The sequence below is a fragment of the Pollicipes pollicipes genome, unplaced genomic scaffold, assembly GCF_011947565.3.
Source record: "Pollicipes pollicipes isolate AB1234 unplaced genomic scaffold, Ppol_2.1 Scaffold_4740;HRSCAF=5597_pilon_pilon_pilon, whole genome shotgun sequence".
NCBI lineage: Eukaryota > Metazoa > Arthropoda > Thecostraca > Pollicipedomorpha > Pollicipedidae > Pollicipes > Pollicipes pollicipes.
Window position 1 is genome coordinate 36,304,646 of NW_023596545.1, and position 20,394 is coordinate 36,325,039.

Genomic DNA, 20,394 nt, shown 5'->3' on the forward strand with positions numbered 1-20,394 from the left:
AGAGAGAGAGAGAGAGAGGAGAGAGAGAGAGAGAGAGAAGAGAGAGAGAGAGAGAGAGAGAGAGAGAGAGAGAAGAGAGAGAGAGAAGAAGAGAGAGAGAGAGAGAGAGAGAGAGAGAGAGAGAGAGAGAGAGAGAGAGGAGAGAGAGAGAGAGAGAGAGAAGAGAGAGAGAGAGAGAGAGAGAGAGAGGAGAGAGAGAGAGAGAGAGACAGAGACAGAGAGACAGAGAACAGAGAGACAGAGAGACAGAGAGACAAGAGACAGAGAGAACAGAGAGACGAGAGACAAGAGACATAGAACAGAGAGACATGAGGACCAGAGAGACAGAGAGACAGAGAGACAGAGAACAGAGAGACAGAGAGACAGAGAGACGATATACAGAGAGACAGAGAGACAGAGAGACAGAGAGACAGAGAGACGAGAGACTAGAGACAGAGAGACAGAGAGACAGATACAGAGAACAGAGAGACAGAGAAGAGAGACAGAGAAGAGAGACGAGAGACAGAGAGACAGAATAGAGACAGAGAGCCAGAAGGACTAAGAAGACAGAGAGACAGAGAGACAGAGAGACAGAGACAGAGAGACGAGAGACAAACGGACAGATAGACAGAGAGACGAGAGACAGAACAGAACAAGACAGAGACAGAACAGAGACAGAGACAGAGACAGAGAGAGAGAGAGAGAGAGAGAGGAGAGAGAGAGAGAGAGAGAGAGAGAGAGAGAGAGAGAGAGAGAGAGAGAGAGAGAGTTTCACTCATGGCAAAGGCTTCAAAGAATCGGCTGCATCCTGACTCAGCGCAAACTTCATGCAATCAGGAATCGATTCACACACAAACCGAAACCAGTCATAAAACCCATCGTGCCTGTGCCACTCGAGGTGGACGTTATGCCGGCTGAGGCCGCCAAATCCCCCACCATTAGCACTGGTTCAGAGATAAACTTATCCTGCCTAACACCACGTCGAGCCGCGGCCATTTCGCGCCCCGCGATCTGCTGAGCGTACGACCATCTGGACTGCAGGTGGGAGTGAGTTGTTGAGTTGATGGGATTGGGCGTGCCGAACGATTTCCCCAAAAGACTTTTCGCCTAGCAAGAGACGGAATATCATCAGTACACAATGCGACTTTTTGGTAACAAAAAACCGAGTAACTGCCAGTTGGCATGTGGAACAGCCCTGCCACCTATCATACACTGTCAACTGCGCCCAGTCTCCAGTCCGGGCGGTACGAACTAAAACCTTGCCATGACTGAGAGCAGCACAATCGCGTTCTCATCTCTTATGCGATCCAAGCCGGGAGCAAAACTTCGCAGAATTATGATGGCGTAAACAGAGAACTTCTGGCAAGAAAAGAAAGCGCCACATGAATTAGGAAAATGCTACAGCTTTACTCGTAATTTGCGACGGCTTTTGGGAAGACCCGGTGTGCAAATAAATAGACCCAAGTAGGCTAAAACTGTCGACTCAGTGTCTTCTTCCCTGTGCAGGTCCCATTCTCTACAGCGGGTCGCCAAAATGAATGAAGAGTGACAGTGCATTCCAGCAAACATTGAGCTTACCTTCGGCTTCATGATTACGCGAGGGACGCAATGTATGGATGGAAACCATATCAATACTAGCATTCAATCACAACAGACGGAGAACGTTTGCCAAATGAGCAAATGCTTGACTTCCTGCACCACCACAGCGCACGATAAGGTACACAAACGCAAGCCTCAAAAAGCATCACGCAGGTCTTGCACCACCCCACTGATGCGTTTCAGACACCGGACGTCTGCATGCGGCAGTGATGCCGCGGGCGGAAGACCAAGCCACGCCGCTCAACAGCTGACCGGTCTCTCCATCCGGCGACGTCAAGGACACACAACGCAAACTGCCGCATGCAGCCAATCACCCGCACAAACGTCACTGATGACCGACAGCAGCCTTGAGTTCATGGCACCCGTGAAGCCCAATGGTCATCCAAATAAATTCTGACTATTGCGTTATCTTATAAGATAGCTTGATCTAATCAACCCTGATTTCACAGTTCGTGTCAAAAAATCCCGTCATATATATATATATATATATATATATATATATATATATATATATATATATATATATATAAAGCACCCCAACGGACGTGCGCCCCACGTCTGACTCCGCGCTGGATTGGCCCGGCGACCCAAAGCCAGGACAGTGCACGGGCCCCCAACCACCAGCACCTGCATCTGGGGGCGCACCAAACAGGTCCACAACACAACATGGAGGCAGATGGCGTCCGCCGCGTGTTCACGCCCAGGCTGCACGACAGCGTTGTGATTGCAGCCATGACACTGCTGAAGTTGTGGATGGGGGGTTCCACGCTAGTCTCAGTTCGACAGAGCAGGGAAGCAGCCTCATCACTCACCTGAATCGTAGTTGATCTGTGTGAAATGAATGGAGAAGATGATCCAAATTTGGTAATGGGATGCAGGTGGCGGGATTTTTTGACACAAACTGTGAAACTGTGATATATTATATATATATATATATATATATATATATATATATATATAACATCTGGGAGGAGATGATAGAATATTTTGCGTTTTGTTTTCTTCTTGTCCAGGTATTCTAGGCTCCTTATCATCTTCATAACCATGATTCGAAAAGTTATGCAGGATTGGCCGGAATTGTTATCGCGTAATGTTTCGTTAAATCCATCACACCATCAGACATACAAAACAGGCGCAATGACATCATGGCATACTGTCCAGTGTCTCGGATCGGTAGCAAATTCATGTTTATTCTCCCGCAACCTCGAATATGTTTCATTGAAATTCCTTCAATCCGTCGGAGTCGAACATCATTTCATACATACAATGTAACTATCACAACGATTAAGATATACAGTGTGCACGAGTACTCACTGATGCAAACAATGATACACAAATAGGATGAATATAAATATCATCCACATATTTTGTGATGCTACATTGCAAGAATCCCACATCCACACTATTGCCAGGATGCTAAAGTTGTTTTGTCATATAAAGACGGGTCATAGCTTCAGGTCATAAAGACATCACACAAGCCATAAAGACATATCAAGTCGTAGGCTCCTTCTCATCAGTGAATCTGGCCATGATGGTGGTGTTATGGTGTTCCGGGTGACCCATGAGCCATACGCCACGTCTCAGTGTCTTTCTGCAGCACCAGAAATTTTCAGGTGCGCAGTGATGCGACGAGACAGTACTATTGTGTGACCAATATGGGTGCGTCTCTGTGACGTGCTAAGTCAGCGAGAGGCCATCGGAACTCCCACGACATTGGCAGCCCTGAGAGCGGCTTTGTCGTGCACAAAGTGGTCGGTCATGATCTGGCCAGTTGCAGCTTAGTCTTTGTAGAAAACAACAAGTTTAATTTTGTCTCGAGGTCTAGTGGGTACACAATTTTTCGGGGCATTTTCACGAAGAACTCTTTTCACCTTTTTGTAGGCGGTGGACATGCTTCCTTAGAAGAATAGCTTTATTTGCCTGACTTGGTCGTCATCAGGTTAGTCGGTTCGTAATCTCTTGCGGTGCGAGAAAACAGCATTGGTGTAGTTGCTGTTCGGTATGGCCGTCTACGTTGCTCAATCTGTGGTTGTCGTTTGGCAAGATCTGTTTTATCCTTTGCAGCTCCTGATGAACAATGTCTGGGTCGAATAACGTTTTTCGGCGCGGTGGACACACTCGTGAATAAGGCATCTTTGCCTTGATCAGAACACCCACTAGCACCTTTCAAGCGGTGTCCAATATCACTGGGCTCTCTGAGATGTAAAAAGGTGACATGAGATGCGTGACTTTGGCCATCAAGGAACGACATTTTTTCTTCAGCTGGTTCAACGATGAATTGAACAACTGCGTGCTCCCCAACTGTTGCTTTTAGGGAGACGAGTTGTTGCGCACTTTCAGTATCCACCAAAATGTCATCAACATATCTACAGTATATGTGGGGTTTGATACCCATGCTGCTGATCGTCATTAATTCAAAACGCACGCTATAGCTTTTGGCAACAAAAACGCCGCGCAGTTTGGCGGAACAGTAGCCCCTGTGAGATATGAAAAGGTAAATCCTAAGCGCATATTTCAATGACTTTTATAGGGACCTCTATGGGAAGGCGTAGCGCTGGAGTGGATCAGGTACACAGACATTTTGCAAAATGATCAAAATGTATCTGGCGAGATCATGACCAACAACTTAGCACGCGACAGATCCGCTCTTAAGCCCGCCAATATCGTGTATGAGTTCTGGTGGTCCTCCTGGTGACTGTGCGTGCCGCCACAATTCATCCCATATTGGTCAGACAACATGTCTCGCCGCAGCACCACGCGCCTGCAAAATGGTGCTCCAGAAAGACACTTAAAGGTGGCGCATGGCTCACGGTCCACCCGGAACATCCTGGTCGATAACACGACCATCATAGCCAAGTGCAGTCAGAAAAGAAGCTTAAACTTTAGAAGCCGCATATATTAGACAGGCATCCGAACATTAGCCAGCAAATGGGCACGCGAGGTACCCTGCCTTTGTATGACGGGAGAACTCTCGCCCTCAGGGAATTGAGCGTGAATGTGCGATTTTTGCAATGTAATATCATAAAATGTGTAGATGGCATAATTGTGTATTTGCATAACTTTTTCTTCAAAGGCCCGTGCAAACTAGGCAAGTCGCCAAAATTTTGACCCTGCAATGTTCACTACTGCACACTTTCCACGGAAATATGTTGTATATAATAAGGAAAGGCCAACTGAGCTTGGCTGCTTTTTGTGCAAACTTGAGCCTTCTCATAACTCAAGATGGTGGCCGCCGTCATCTTAAATGCTAACAAATTCTTATTTCTAACTGGATTTTTTCACGTCTTAATTTTTAACAATAATTTCATCTGAAATTTTTGAATGACTGGATTTCTCGGATGGGAGTTCACGCTAAGCAGCACTTGTTGTGTGAGCCCTGACCCCACCATCCGATCACGCAATTCCAGGCGACGGCAAAACTTGATTGCGAAAGTTTAACGTGCCGCAATGCTTGGCACGATTCACCCTGCCCTATGATATCAACTGACCTTTAACGCGGTCGCTGCTACCGACCGCAGGCTATACTTATCAAGGACAAATTGCGAGCGCCTAAAGCGACTCGAACCCACCCCGCCACGGGTGGATAAATCGGAAGGCAGGCGCTCTAACCAACTGAGTCACCGGGACCGACCGCATTCGCGCCATAGATAGTCGTGTCATGTCTCTTCATCAGGGTTACTATGGGTTGCAAGTAGCGTCACGACATCTTAAAAGACCTTGAGCGACGTACTACCGGTCAGCATCCGTCACATTTCTTCACTGCTCTTCATAGTCATCATCACTACGTGTAACCTTCCTCCTCTTCGTGGTTTTCAATGTAGATCTGCTTGCTGGTACAACGGCCATAGCAAACGATTTCTCCTCAACACTCGCAACAGTCTGTAAGCCAACGGTCTGCGCTGTGGCTGCTGCAACTGCAGCGTGCAATGTTGCGTGCCTGGCCTTCAGCAGTGCAGCAACTGACCTAATTTTGACTTCCTGGCTACAAAGAGCGTATTCCCGTGAAAGCAGTTCCACGGTAGTCAACATTGTAAAGCTATATATAGGAGGTATAAGTATGGCAACTCGAATATGCTGTATACCTAAATTGTTGGGACATCTTTTTTGAGTATGTGAAATAAGACAGTAGAATGAGCCTTATTCCTCGGAGAAACCAGGATAATGGAGATATAGTTGGGTTGATATTTCGGCAGCGTGTCATTATCGAAACAACAGCAGAAGTGAATTACAATTCACCTCTGCAAACAATAGCAGAAGTGAATTCAAATTCACTTCCGCAAACTACAGCAGAAGCGAATTCAAATTCACTTCTGCTATTGTTTCGATAAAGGCATGTTGCCAAAATATCAACCTAACTATATCTCTATCACCCTAGTTATTCCGAGGAATAAGGCTAATACTACTGGCTTATCTATGTGAATAATGTCCCTCGCTGATGCACTGAACAACTTACGTGATTCTGGACATGTGAAATGGTGTTTCATTTCTTTAGGGGTGCCGTTGTATTTAAAGTGTCTTATCTTGGACGCTTTTGACAGATATCAAAAGAAACACGTTTAAGATCAGCGGAAAATAAACACGAATTCACCACCGATCAAAGACATTGTCGGATTTAATATATGAGCCGTTTTCACGAAAGAAATGCACTGAAAATGTGTTAAAAGCTATATCATATTTTTTGAGGTCTTAATATGTGTTTAACATGCATAAAGATGTTGCTTCGACGACTTCCATTAACATGCAATAGGTAAACAACGGGTATCCAACTAAAAAAAATAAATTATTAAACGAGAACCCGTAAGACATTTCTTCAGCCGATGCCTTTCTTTCACCCAAATTCTAGGAAAATGCTGGGCCTGGCAACTAGCAATGTGATTCGGTCGAGGGCGTCGCATGCTGGCTGCGCCATTGTTGTTTGCATCGGTGCTGAGTGGAGCAAGGCGGGCTTTGGGATCATTTGATCTACGGATCAATCGGCTTGGATCATGCTATTGTATGTAAGCCTCGTAAGCCCTAAAAGTACATAAGCAAGCTCTATAAGTCTGTACGCCTTTCAGTACTGCACATTTATGAACCTGGGCCCTTCAAGGATGTAGGAATTTATTTTGTCGCGTCTGTGACAGAGATGTCACTAACCGTTCTTAGAAAGTTTTGAAAATTTCGGTTAAAAGAGACGTGGCTTCATTCCTGTCCAAAAAACATGGTCCTGCTTATGGCGAGCCGACCGCAGTTTTATCAAATCATGCGTCTCTACGAACCTGTTGGCAAATCTCCGCAAAACATTGCTACCCGAAGATCGCCGATAGAGGTGTGTGGTTAGAAAATAAACGCCGCAAGCTTTTAAATCCAGTTTTTGTTTTGGTACCAGTTCTCGTTCCGGTTCCGGCTCTCGTTCCGGTTCCGGTTCTCGTTCCGGTTCCGGCTCTCGTTCCGGTTCCGGTTCTCGTTCCGATTCCGGTTCCGGTTTCGGTTCGGTTTCGGCTTCGGCTTCGGCTGTACTCCAGGCCCCGGTTGCTGCCCGTAGGGCGGCGAGCCCGAATGTCCCCCGTCATGTTCCACCTATCGTTCGGCGGTTGAAAATGCATATGCTGCTGATGAGTTGCTCGACATGGGCAGCACCCACGCCTCGCGTCTCACACCGGACGCGGTCTCGCCCCGCTCTCCGGCAGCGGAAGGGGAGGAAGCCAACTCACCCCGACGGCTGGCTGATGGCGCCGCTTGATGGTGACGTGCTGCTTGCGAATGTGATCGGCCAGCTGGTGCTTGGTGCGACAGCGGAACACGCACTTGCGGCAGGAGAAGCGGTGCGTGGCCTGGTGGGCCGCCATGTGCTGCACCAGAACGTCCTGGCGCCAGAACCGCTCGCCGCACACGCTGCACTCGGCCTGCAGCGGCGGCGGCGCCGGTACCACTTCCGGCTCCGGGTCCGGTTTCGCCGCCGGCTCCAGCTTGGGCTCCGGCTCCGATCCCCGTTCCGCCTGCGGCTGCGGCTTCGCCACAGGGTTCGGTTGCCGCCCGTGGGGTGGTGAGCCTGAAAAAGCGGCAGATGCGTAAGAGACGGCTGGACACGGCACGGAGCGCATGGCAAAGGCACACCCGTAGTGGGGAGTGTCACGGCGAACAAATGAAAATGGCGAACAATGAACGAAGATCCTCGACGCTCGATGCTCCAAGCAGAGCTCTGCTTCAAACGTCGAGTATTAACTCATCCCAATCATTTCCTGATACCTTCCTTTACACAAGCTCCTAAAGAACATAAAAACTGTCAGTGCCCCGAAAGCAAAACAAATCCGGGACCCCCTGCCTTTGTCTGGTAGCCACTCGTCAGGTTTGAGACCTTGCGGCCGACAGCGGGTGGGTCCCCGACTGGCGGTGCACTCATCGCGGGTCTGACGCATGCGCGCAGCTGTTGGCTGACCGCCTACAGCTGTGCCCAGTCTGATGAATGCCAAGTACAGTGGGTGTAATCGCTGTGGACCTCCATTTTGCCCACATGAGATTGTGTTTCAACCCCATGCTGCTTGCATGAGGCACGTATAAAGAACGGGTTTCGCTACGGAGCTTTCCTGTCACGATAATGCTACCAGGGTCTTATTCGTTAGGCAGACTGACAGCTCAGCTTACAGGGAATATTTTACATTTCAAGATATTAAAGCAAATATCAGATACGATCAAATGAGCTGACTTATGGAAAAGGCTGCTCTAGAGACAAGCTTATTACTATTGGTATACTATAAGCAGAACAGACTTATAAAAGGACAGGCAACACAATATCTGTTTAGTAAATACGCTCCACAATGCGTCATTTTTTGATAACGTCATAGTGCCTTGCATAACATTGAATGAGAGCCAATGGAAAGCCGTTGTATCTGGACATCGTCCTCGCGAACGCTGGATAATGGCGATTCAAGAATTGTGTTTTTCTTCGTCTTAATGGCCGCATGGCTTATGGAATGGCAGGATTTGAACGATGTATGGTGGAGTCAAGAATGCCAAGGTGACCTTTAGACACTCCCCTCTTTTCGCGGGCGTTTAGCTCAGTTGAATGGTTTGGGTTTTATGAGGGGCATGGCTTTCCACTGCACCGAATGATCTTCAAGATGGCTATTTCAGTTCAAAACCACATATGTGTGGAACCCTCCCTTCAAAGAGAATGTTCTGTATTTGAGGATATTAAAGCATCAGATATGATGAAATGAGCTAACTTCACTGTTAAGCTTGAGGAAAACACTGTTCTAGAAACAAAATTTCATATTTAGTAAATATGCTCCTCCAAACATCATTGATTGCGTCATGGAACATTAGTGTGACAGTGAGGTGCTGCCAAACCAGCTTTGCAATATTGCCACCCGGCACTAACTTGTAGTACTTCAAACTCTCCGAGAGATGGCAGCGCGGTGCTGTAAGTATTCGCTAGTCCAAATATCGTGATGTGCTCGTGTATACGCAACGTTTCGTGTTTCATAATGAAAAGGTCGTGTGGGAGAAATAGCACATGCACAAAACACCGTGCAGTTTAGGGAAAGTTCGACACAACGGTCGCATGAGCGGCTTCTTTTCTTTGACACGACTCCGTCGAAAAGCACAGCTTGCAGCTGGCGGCCGAGCGCCAAAAGGCGCCACTTCCGCCGCCACCCCTCCCCCGCGCAAGGCGGACAGGAGTGCACGGGTGCCCCTAGGGTCTCGTTTTCATGAGGAGGAGGTAAAAGTCAGGAGACAACAACGGGCACCCGGCGCACGTTTCTCAAACACTTTGACCAAACAGGGAGGCGGGGGCGGTATGGAGGCGGGGGGGGGGGGGGGGGGAATACACATCGGGACGGCAGAGCGCATGCTGGACAAGAGACGCAGCTTTTTCCAAAACGTCGGCCCGCAACCCGGCCACCAGGCCAACTCGAGATCCAGCCCGCAAAACCCCGCTGTGCTACAACGATGACCCGGCATTAACTCGCAGGCACTACATTTGTTGCAATCTGCATTTGTACATTTCTCCCCATTTAAGACCGATACATAAAGTGTGCGTCAAATGTCATGCCAGTGTCATCTAATGCACAACATCGCTTGGATAACATCAGTGATGTTGCTTAGACAACAATGATCAAAGTACCTGGGTTATGGAATCTCTATTGTACCAAAGTGCTGATACACCAACATGTACCCGAGATTTCACCCTGAACCTAATCTCGGCTTCTACAGGCTATGCCTTCTAGAATTGCATGCACCAACTGACCGCTTTGCACATGGAGTAAAAAATATAGGTGTTTCCAGTCATGGGAGTTTCCTCAGTTCGTTACACCGTACATGGCGCAAACACCTTTCAAATGTGTCAAAACCACTGCGATATCATAACCGTCATACAGGCTTCCATATGGTGTTTTCTGTACATAAGTGGATACATCATACAACAAACACAATACATGCCACATGAAAGCTTTGAAATGATCCATATTTCCCTCTAACCATTCACCACTATCCTTGTGCAATCCCAAAAAACCAACGCCGTGCCTTTTGTAATACGGCGTACACACCAAGATAACAAGAACATTTCGTCCAAGAATCTTCGCCACTCAGGTGACATTGACATTTAGCACTGCCACAAAAAGATCGTGAGATATCGTTAAATGCTGCGGCGGCATTTCTACCAAACGAGAAAAAAACTGCGCATATCTTATCCAGGCCCTCTGTCCACATTTCACATAGACTGCTTGCGGACTCCGAGTTTCGATTGACATCAAATATTAGATTGACGTCATATTTTGAAATGGCATTTTGGACACAGACCTGTATGCAGATACAGGTATCAGAAGAGATGAAAAAGCAAACAAAGCAAAAGTATCAATGAGACAAATATGCTGAAAACTAATGGCAATGGCAGTAAGGTTGATGCTCATAGGTACGAGTCGCTTTTGTCCCGACCGCAATTTGTATGTTCTTTCCGGTATAAACAGATCAGCTCTGCATCAACAACGAAGCTTATTTCTACGTCGACAATTGTTCCGCATTTCATACACCAATAACTGGGGCGGTATTGACAAGTAAGCGAGGCTAGGACAATGAAGAGCATACGTTTTTCCTGTCATTTCATTGACCATTGATATTGTTATGCTGCTCGGTTTGTGCATACAACGAGAAAGTTTTGGTTTGTGTATAAACACCACAGTTTAAGTGCACATCACCCTCAAAATAGGCGCAGGTGTAGTATATGGTATAGTGCACTATGTAATATGGTACATATACAGGTGCATCTTAATGACTGAGTTTGTGAATGTAAACCGGTCACGCTTTGAAAAATTGGGGCTGTTACTTATGAGCTTTTCAGTGAGATGACTGCTTAAAGTTGTTCCACTTGTGCAACTTCGTTTAGCGATGTTATGTCTGCAATGGGTTTTTTTGTCACTGGGGCTCTCGTAAAAATCCGATTACAGGTCTTCATAACTGTATTATTTGGCACCACGCTCAGATTTTTGGATAATTCTAAGACGGAGTAAGAACAAAAATTGCACTAGTCTAACTAATCAAACGTTTAAACCGCAAGAGCCCACGAAGTTCGGCCCACAGTCCGGTCAAAATCTCGCGAGAGCCCACGGGTCAGATGGTGGCGTTCGAACGCGAACGGCTCCCCCAGACTCGGACCCCACCAGCTGGCTTCGGAAATTTACCCAATGTGGGCTGCACGTGAGCTCCTAATAAGGGACGAACGCCGTCCATGGCTTTGAGATTATCTTTAACAAATGTCATGGGTCGTGTTGCAGACCGACAGACAGCAGGAAAAGTTCACCTTCCGATAGTTCTAAGCGTGGAGAAGCAGCCCAGGTTGGAAAAGCGGATTGTCCGCGGGCTGATGACTATGATGTTGCATCTCCGCCTCCAGTGGCGTAGCCCAGCGCTGGCGAAGGCCGCGGTTAAGTGAAGACAAGAAGAACAATTTCGCTTTCATGTGTGAAGTTCAATATAAACGAGGGCAACTTCGCCACCCCGTCGGCCAGGAAGACTGCCGAACTTGCGTCGGGGTGCGCTGGTAAAGGCTTCGGCGCCATCGATAGAAATTTCGATCACGGACCAGTTCCTTCCCTGTGTCTTTGGAGCCAACAGGAGGGTTTGAGACCCGCCGCTCCCACTGCAGTCGATGCCAGCCGCGTTGCAGCAGCAGAGCCTCAGATTATTGAGGTCATTGTAGCATATCAATGGCATAGCAATGTGGTGGCGCCAGGCCCCGGGAATCACGGTACCTCCCGGCGCTGCTACACTCCTGTTGTTGATCACCGAAAAATAACGCACTGCTGATGAATGACAAACGTGATACGGCTTGGAACAACAGGCCAGGCATGAGAGGCTGTGTACCCCGTGCTTGAAGTGTAATTTCGCGATTCATTTATTGCAATATTCTGTTATCATCCAATATAACACATCCGCTACGATGGCAATGCCGTCGTATCCCGCCTGCATGCTAAGGCAGCGGCTAGCTGAGCAGTGTCCCATCAGCAGAGCTCTGAAAAAGTTACCGGAAAATGGATTACTTTTGTATGACCTGCACGTAAGCCATAAACTAACTGGCCTCTGCCAATTCCAGCATCTATCTGCAAAACAAACTTTCTTGTTGCTAGTATCGTGCATTATGTATGTAACTGACAGTCTCTGAACCCTTCTCTGAACTCGCTTATTAACCTCCTTCTCAATCGCACTGTTCCTCACAAGCCGAGCTGCATTTCTGCATTGTCATGTGCACGAAGTTTCAGGGTTTGGTTACATGGTTTTATGCATGCGAATATTCACTCAATCCTGAAGAAGCACGATGACTTGATGCCGATGACTGGAAGGCAAGATTCGGGTAGTTATCACTAATCCCTAATAAAGTAATCCTTCATTTTAGTTGCCCTGGTCTTCATTTCAAGCATCTTTCTTCGGGTAACGACACACAAGTCACCTACTTAAGTGGATGGAAATTGGTCAATTTCGTCGCGAGACGCTGGGGATATGCGTACGGAACAATCAATTTTATAACTAAATAAAACCGGATATGGCCCCGAAAGTCCGGACAAGGGACAATCCAGTCCCGACCACGTGCGCTCCCATCAAGATCGTCCAGATGGGCCCACTGGTCGGGGCCACCGGTCCCACCCGCGGTCGGTGATCGATATCTCTTTTACCTATTTCAGCCAGTTGTGGCAAATATGAATTTTGACCGCGGTGCGGGTTAGCGCACCTTAATCCACATGGCACAACGTCCGTTCGAAATGGCGATCCTGAGCTTTGTGACGTCACGGCAGATCGATACCAACTGCAGTTGCTTGGGCAACTTGCGCCGAGAAATGTGAGGTGGAGTTCACATTTGACCAATACCACGCGCCCACATTACTCTATTAGTATCGGTCCCAATGCATCTCCCTCTCCCCCGCTCTCCGTTGACATTCCCACTTTGCGTAGCAGTCGGGTCACTACATGTAAGCAAGAAAGCCAGCGACGCGTCAGTCGGCCGGGCAAGACGTCTGCGCGTACAGGCCGCGCCGGAGGAGCAGCTGCGGGTCAGTAGGCCGGGCAAGACGTCTGCGCGTACAGGCCGCGCCGGAGGAGTAGCTGCGGGCCAGTCGGCCGGGCAAGGCGTCTGCGCGTACAGGCCGCGCCGAAGGAGTAACTGCACGGCCCCGTTGACAAGGTCATCAGCGGGTGAGACGTCTCGGTGGAAGCGCAGCATGCGACCCGGGATGACTGCGCTTCACGCCCGATTGCTAAAAGCATGTTCAGAGCAGGAGGCAGCTGGGGAGCGGGACATCCGGTGAAGCCGCGTCCCACGCCGCTCGCGCTCCCGCTGCACCGCGGTCAACAGACCGCTGGCGAACAACCCAGAAGAGCCCGTGCAGACCATAGCAGCAGACCAGGGCGGAGCCAGCTAATACAGCCACCAGCCCCGCGGGAAAGTTCGGAGTCCGGGCCCACGCTCCAGCCCAAGCCCAGCCCAATCAGTGCGCGGCAAACGCCGTGACTGCAAAACGTCGGGCCAGACACCACCCCGGAACATACCGCTGCTCTTTGTCCGAAGCCCTGAGCCTGTCCCAGGCTAAGGGAGCGCATGCAAAACGGACCTGAACATGAGCACGAATGGAAACGAAATTAGCTGATGGCCGGAACGCCCATTAGGCACTCTGGCCGTGGCGCGGTCGGGGGCGCCTCGCGCCCGGCCCGTGGTTCGCGCTCCGCCGCTCAGCCGGCGGCGGCTGGTACATAACAAATGTTACCATACCAGGCCATTATTCCCCATACAAATGTTACCATACCAGGCCATTATTCCCCATACAAATGTTACCATACCAGGCCATTATTCCCCATACAAATGTTACCATACCAGGCCATTATTCCCTATACAAATGTTACCATACCAGGCCATTATTCCCCATACAAATATGACAGTCTCCAAGGCAATCTTTTCTCCCATCGCATATTTCGTTTACAATGTTTTGTACATGGCCTTTTCCTACGATCTTGCACGGCGAAATATTACATGAAGTCAACGTTTTCCTGCCGATTGCTATCCCGTGGTATCTTTTCCCCGCAATATGGCACGCAGGCCTTTAAACACGATCTTTTGTCTTATTCTTTGTCGCAGTTTTTTTTCTTACGATCTCAAGACATTTTTCACGTGACCATTTGTCATACGATGCGTTGCCCTGCAACTGCACTGCGCGCCTGTTCGGCATCCACTCGGCTCCAACAGTCCCCGTCATCGGCCGGCAGCGAGATGACCTGAAGGTGCGCTCCTTCAAACCAGGGCAACAAAACCAAGGTCACGCGTCCAGGGCAACCAGACAAAGGCCACAAAAATGCAGCACAGCACAATGCACACAAGCCACCCCGCCGCTCCACGTGCAGCGTCCACCGTCCGCTTATCATCGCTTATTTAGCGACGCAGCGTATCAGCACGCGCAGGTGGTTATCATAAACGTCGCAATCGTATCGCACACGGCTGTCAGCCGCTGACGGCTCGCCTGCGCCCTGCCGGGAGCCCGACCCCACCTCAGCAACGGGAGCAGGAGACGTGAGCTATAAACGACTGAATCGCGCAGCCGCTCCCACGGCTGCTTGAGAGAAAATGCAAATGAAGGGCTCTGTAATTCTGTACTAAGCGTTATCTCAGCATGAACACGTTAGTAGCATTAAACCCGAGATGTTTTTCGTCCTAGAAGCACATTTTCGGAGAGACCAGAATTTCATAGAGTCCAAAGAGTTTCGTGCTGCCCTTGTCTCACCACAACGTCGCGGCCGTTGCAAGAGTATATTTCTTGTGCGAACGTTATTCACAATTGTACCGTATTGTGACTAATCGCGTGCATCCCAAGAGCGTCCTATTCAGAGCATGGGATCTGCACGTTCATGGGTCCAGGATACCTTGCGTAAACACCACAGGCCAAATCAGGCATTTTTGCGGTGCTGGGTGTCTTGTAACCAGACTCCAATAAATCCCTTTGGAATATTTGCCTGGACAGGCATCACGATGATACTGAGAAAGTGATAATGATGCAGCACTACTGAATCACCGGCGACAAACTATTGGGTTTTGAAGCATTCCTTTCGCCTTCATAAAAAGTCCAAAAACCATTAAAATATTTGTAATACCAATCTCCTCTCACAAGTTATGCCACAAAAGTAATAATTTTCATCACAGGCCTGGTCAGTGGGCGCGTGACGTTGGCAGAGGTTTGACGCGCATGCATGCCTCTAAAGGCAGCAATGCGAAATTTGTTTCCTTGTTTCAGACAGCTCTGATGCAGTGAATCAGCTGACTTGGACTCACGTCAGTCAGCGTCTGCCACACAATATGAGGTCTTCAACAACATAGATAATGTGACATTATAATATGCACTAAGCGACAGAGCTTTTAAGGACAGTTTGTGTTAGCATTAATACGGGATGCGATCGCACAAATCATTGGATTCATGGCCTACTCAACTCTGGCTGCCAGGATGCCTGACGGGAAACGGTTATGATTCGCTGGCAACAGGGACGGAGTTGTGTCACGCTGGAAAAAACTTTATCTGTAAGTCAGCTTTTTTTGCACAACGTCATGGGTTGAATCGCTCGCAACCCTGACAGAAATCAATGGATGACAGCCCGTCGCTCCCTCGACCCTCTCTATGCGCGTTTGCGTGCTGAGAGGTGGCTGTTCCAAATGCCCGAAGAACCTAATTTTATCTGGTCCACGGAGCGATCATGAGTCCATGAGGATAGCATTAAATCGATACTGACATAAGCGTTGTCAAAGCGTTTGTAGATTTCGCGCCACCTAGTCATGGATGTTGTTGTTGATTGGAGTTTACGGGCGCGCCGACTGCGGTGGTCATTTGGCGCCCATAACGACTTTTGTTTTACCTATCAAATGAGCCGCATAAATGGCCCCAAAGTTGATGTGTTTGAGAAACAAAAAGATCTGGTGAGATACCAGAAATGGTGAGTTATCTCCTAGCATATCACAGAGGGTAAGGGGCAAGTCATGCTGTCCAAAGTAACGTTGGCGTTCTTCCGCGAGGCGCGGACAACATCTAAGGATATGGCGAACAGTAAGGACAGCACCACATCGATGACAGGTTGATCGTCTCTCTCCAACATATAGCAGTGGAATGCGTACGTGTGTCCGATACGTAATCTGCACAGGATCACCTCTTCTCGCCGCGTTTTGCGGAAACAAGAGAACCACTTACCCCGCTTAGGTTTTGTCTCTCTAAGCTTATTACCATCCATCCGATCCCAACAACGCTGCCACTTGTTGTGCAGGAAGGTTTTATTGCAGGGTAGAAGTCTCTGGTAGGAACAGAAAGAGAGCGAACACATGGAGCCAGTGCCGCTCGCCGCGTCAGCCAACTCGTTGCCCGCGATTCCAACGTGACTGGGAACCCAGCATAGCATGACTTTCTTTCCGGCCTGATCCAGTTGAGTCAAACGTATTAAAATGTCCTGTATAAGGGGACATGATGAATAAAAAGACTTCAAACCCTGAACGCTGCTCAGAGAGTCCGTCAAAATGAAATGTAACGGTGCGTCACAGACTACAATGAAACAAAAAGCATTGGTGATTGCTATGAGCTCTGATGTGAACACCGAAGCGCTTGGGGGCAGTGAAAACGACCGGATGACGCCGCCGCTCATAAACGCTCAGCCTACATCATCAGAAGTTTTAGGGTCGTCCGTGTAAGTATGTGTGTAACTCTCATATAACGCCATACGCTCAAGCGCTCTGGACCTCATTATATCTGGCAGCGAAACATTTTTCTTTTCTTTTCGTTTCAGTCGGAGATGTGTCTGTGAAGGGTGATATCAAATGCCAGAGAGAACTGCACAGATGGCATGATCGCTTCACCTTTCGAATGGGAATTTCCTTTTCCCGCAGAAAGGCTTGTTTCCGGGAGTCAAAGGTCACAGCATGCGCCCGAGGTGCATGGCGAACAAAAGGCACAGCAGGCCGCGCAAAAACTCCGTGATATGCAGGATGCCACGGGGACTGTCGCAGCTTAAGTGCATACCGCACGCCGAACATTTTCCTCCTCGCTGACAACAGCGGCTTGTGCGATTCTACCAAGAGGCTTCGGGTGGGAGATGTACGGAACGCCCCTGTGATGGCACGTATAACAGTGTGATGGATGGTGTCAATGACGCGTTTGGTGGACTCACACGCGCTGTCATAAATATGAACATGCATAATCCAGCTTAGAGCGCATGATTGCGCGACACAGCAGTAAAAGCGTGCTCCGGGCTCCAACATACGATGTGCGCGAAACATATTTAAATACGTTCAAAGATTTAAAACAGCGTTCACGAAGCGTCTCAAGATGTGCTTTATATGTAAGTCGGCGGTCAAAGTATACCCCACGGTATCTAGCCACAGGCTAAGTTGGAATGCATTGCCCATCAAACGGATAGACAGGCCACCGCGTTGTCGGCTACGACAAAAATGCATGGCTACAGTCTTGCTACGTGAAAACCTGAACCCGTTCGCGGTACCCCACTTCTCAACACGGCCAACAGCTAACTGGAGTCGGCGTTCCACCGATGATGCTCTTGCTGCGCTAGTCCAAATGGTAAAATCATCAACAAGAAGGGCACGACCTACAGACAGCGGCAGCCCAATCTCGATGCCGTTGATCATAACGGCGAACAAAGTAACGCTGAGAACGCCACCTTGGGGCACACCGTTAACTTGAGGATGCCTCTCAGAGAGCATGTTTCCAACACGGACACGGAAAGAAAGGTCAACTAGAAGGTTTTGAAGGAAGGTGCCCATACTGCCGCGTACACCATACCTGTATAGCTTGAGAAGAATGTCTTGACGCCATGTGGTGTCATAGGCCCACTATGTCAAAGAACACTGCGCCTATGTGTCGGTTTGCTCTCAATCCCATACGAATCGCAGTGTCAAGTAATAAAAGACTGTCCACTGTCCTGCGATTATTGTTAAAACGACACTGGGCGTTTGTAAAAACGCCGTGATGTTCTAAAAACCAAGTTAAGCGGACATCAACCATCTTTTCCATTAACTTAGAGAGCGATGAAGTGAGAGAAATAGGTCTATAGTGTAAAGGATCCAGTCCACTTTTACCCGGTTTTAAAATAGGAACGACAGTAGCTTCTCGCCAAGAGGCTGGAAAGGCAGCACTGGTCCGAAGCGCATTAAATACCGCTAAAAGAGCGCGAAGCACGCAAGGCGGCAAATGTTTGAGCATGTCGCTGTGCAGTGTCCGGACCTTTTGACACGCTGCGAAGCTTGGCAACCACCCATTCCAACTCGACCAGGGTGAATGCATCATTATAGGAATGTAGCTCACTCGTCGAAAAATCCACTGCGGATTGCTCACATTGCGTTCGATGCCCTACAAACTGTGGGTTAGTGTTGCCACCTGCGCTGCGGTGAGCCAGCGCCCTGGCAATCCCGTTCGCAACATCCAACGGGCGCGTCACGGCCTGTCCGTTCACGCATAGTACCGAAAGAGCCATGGATGAGAACTGCCCCGATATGCGCTTAATCCGAGACCAAACCTGCGATGTTGGCGTGAACCGGTTCAGCGTCCTTACGAAAGCATGCCAGGAAGCACGCTCCGCCTCCCTTACAGTGTGCCGAACAAAAGCTCTCGCCTTCTTAAAGGCTATCAGGTTGTCTACACTGCTCCTGGCGTCAAAAGCCCGAAACGCACGTTTACGCGCCCGGGTGGCGCTCCGACACTCCTCCGTCCACCAAAGAACAGGAGTACGTCGGGGAGCGCCTGACGCGCGTGGGATACAGCTGTTGGCACACTCTAAAAGTCTGTGAGTAAAATCCTCAATAGAGGGTGGCGTTCCCTCAGGCTCAGTTACAAACGATTCTTCGAGCCCAGTCTCAAATTCGCACAAGTCCGCTTTCTTAAAATTTCAGCGTTGTGGCCTAACACCCAACGCTCCACCTCTCTTAAAACGGACCCACACTGGGAAGTGGTCGCTTCCCATTGGGTCATCTCCGACACTCCACCCGAGGTGTTGGACGAGCTGGGGACTGGAGAGGCTTAAGTCTAGCGCTGACGTCTGACCGGATGGCATTAGTAAAATGTGTACGAGTTCCTGTGTTTAAGATACATCGTAAAGCACCGCGGATAAAACTCTCACACAGCCTCCCACGAGCATTGGTGATGTCACACCACCAAGCGGTGTGATGCGCATTGAAATCGCCTAGAGAAGTGGTGCAGGCAGTTTAGACAGCAAACATCTAAGATGCACCAACGGAAAAGCGATGCCTGGTGGAAGATAAAGCGAACAAGCAGTGATGTGACGATGATTGAAATCAAGCCACACGGCCACAGACTGAAGTGTGGACTGCAAGCTTAACCTCCTCGCTGGCACGCTATGATGAACTGTAAGGACACCACCGTGAGCAATGCTCCCCGACAACGCGTCGTTGCGAAACATCGCATATCCTTTCAAAGAGCAGAAATGTTCAGACGCTAGCTTGGTCTCTTGCAGCGCCACGGCTGCAGGAGAGACCCTGCTGACGACAGCCTCGAGGTCGAGGGCGTTCGCCCTTACTCCTATACAGTTCCACTGTAAAAACGTCTGTACAACGACGCATTAAAGAAGCGGTAAGATGTGAAAAGCTAAAACAAGTCCCGGCTTAAAAGAACTCGGCTGCGCCAGTTGTTTGCCCAGACGCCTCGGACCGAGAGCTATGGCTTAACTCCGGGGGGACGTGCCCCACCCTAGGACGAATCCTTGGGCTCCCTCCGTCAGATGGAGAAGGGTAAGGAAGGAAGGAAGGAAGGAAGGCTGGGGCAAGCTTTACGCCAGCGTAACCAGTCCGGGGCGGAGGCGGGGAGGGCCCATCGGTGAGCCTCTACCGGGGTTCGAGGGACCAGTGGGGGCCTCCACCGGCTTCCGTGGCGATGGAGTGCTGTTTCGGGGACGGGCTCTTTGTTTGCCCCGGACAGACCGCTTGCCGTCTTAGCGCGCTCCAGTTCGGCCCCGCTCCCCGCTCGCTTGTCCTCGCGGGCGCGCCTGTCCGCTTCCTGGCGCTCCAGCGTCTCTGCCATACGCTCACAGTCACTGGCAAGAGGTGTCTGTAGCGAAGAGACCGATTGAATCGCAGACGAAGGCACGACCGGCGGCGCGCGGGGACTCCGACCACGCCGAGCCGGCGTCCAACCATCGTCCGTTGGTGATCCGGTGCGCACCGAGGAGGCCAGCAGAGCGGCGTCTACCGACTGCTCGATCGGCGGAGACGGGAGCTTGGAGTGCCGGCTGGGAGTCGGGCTTTCGGACCGAGGGAACAGCCAACAGGCCAAACGCCCTCAGAAGTCCCACGAACTGAAC

General features: G+C 49.6%; 1 protein-coding gene across 1 annotated transcript in view; it reads right to left on the bottom strand.

Annotated features, from left to right (window-relative positions):
* LOC119098293 (uncharacterized) overlaps window positions 1-20,394 on the bottom strand; it is an 85,709-nt gene that overhangs the window by 30,710 nt on the left and 34,605 nt on the right. The window contains exon 3 of the mRNA XM_037221214.1: window positions 7,272-7,609. Coding sequence (XP_037077109.1) covers window positions 7,272-7,609 — 338 coding nt within the window. The remainder of the gene's footprint in view (window positions 1-7,271; window positions 7,610-20,394) is intronic.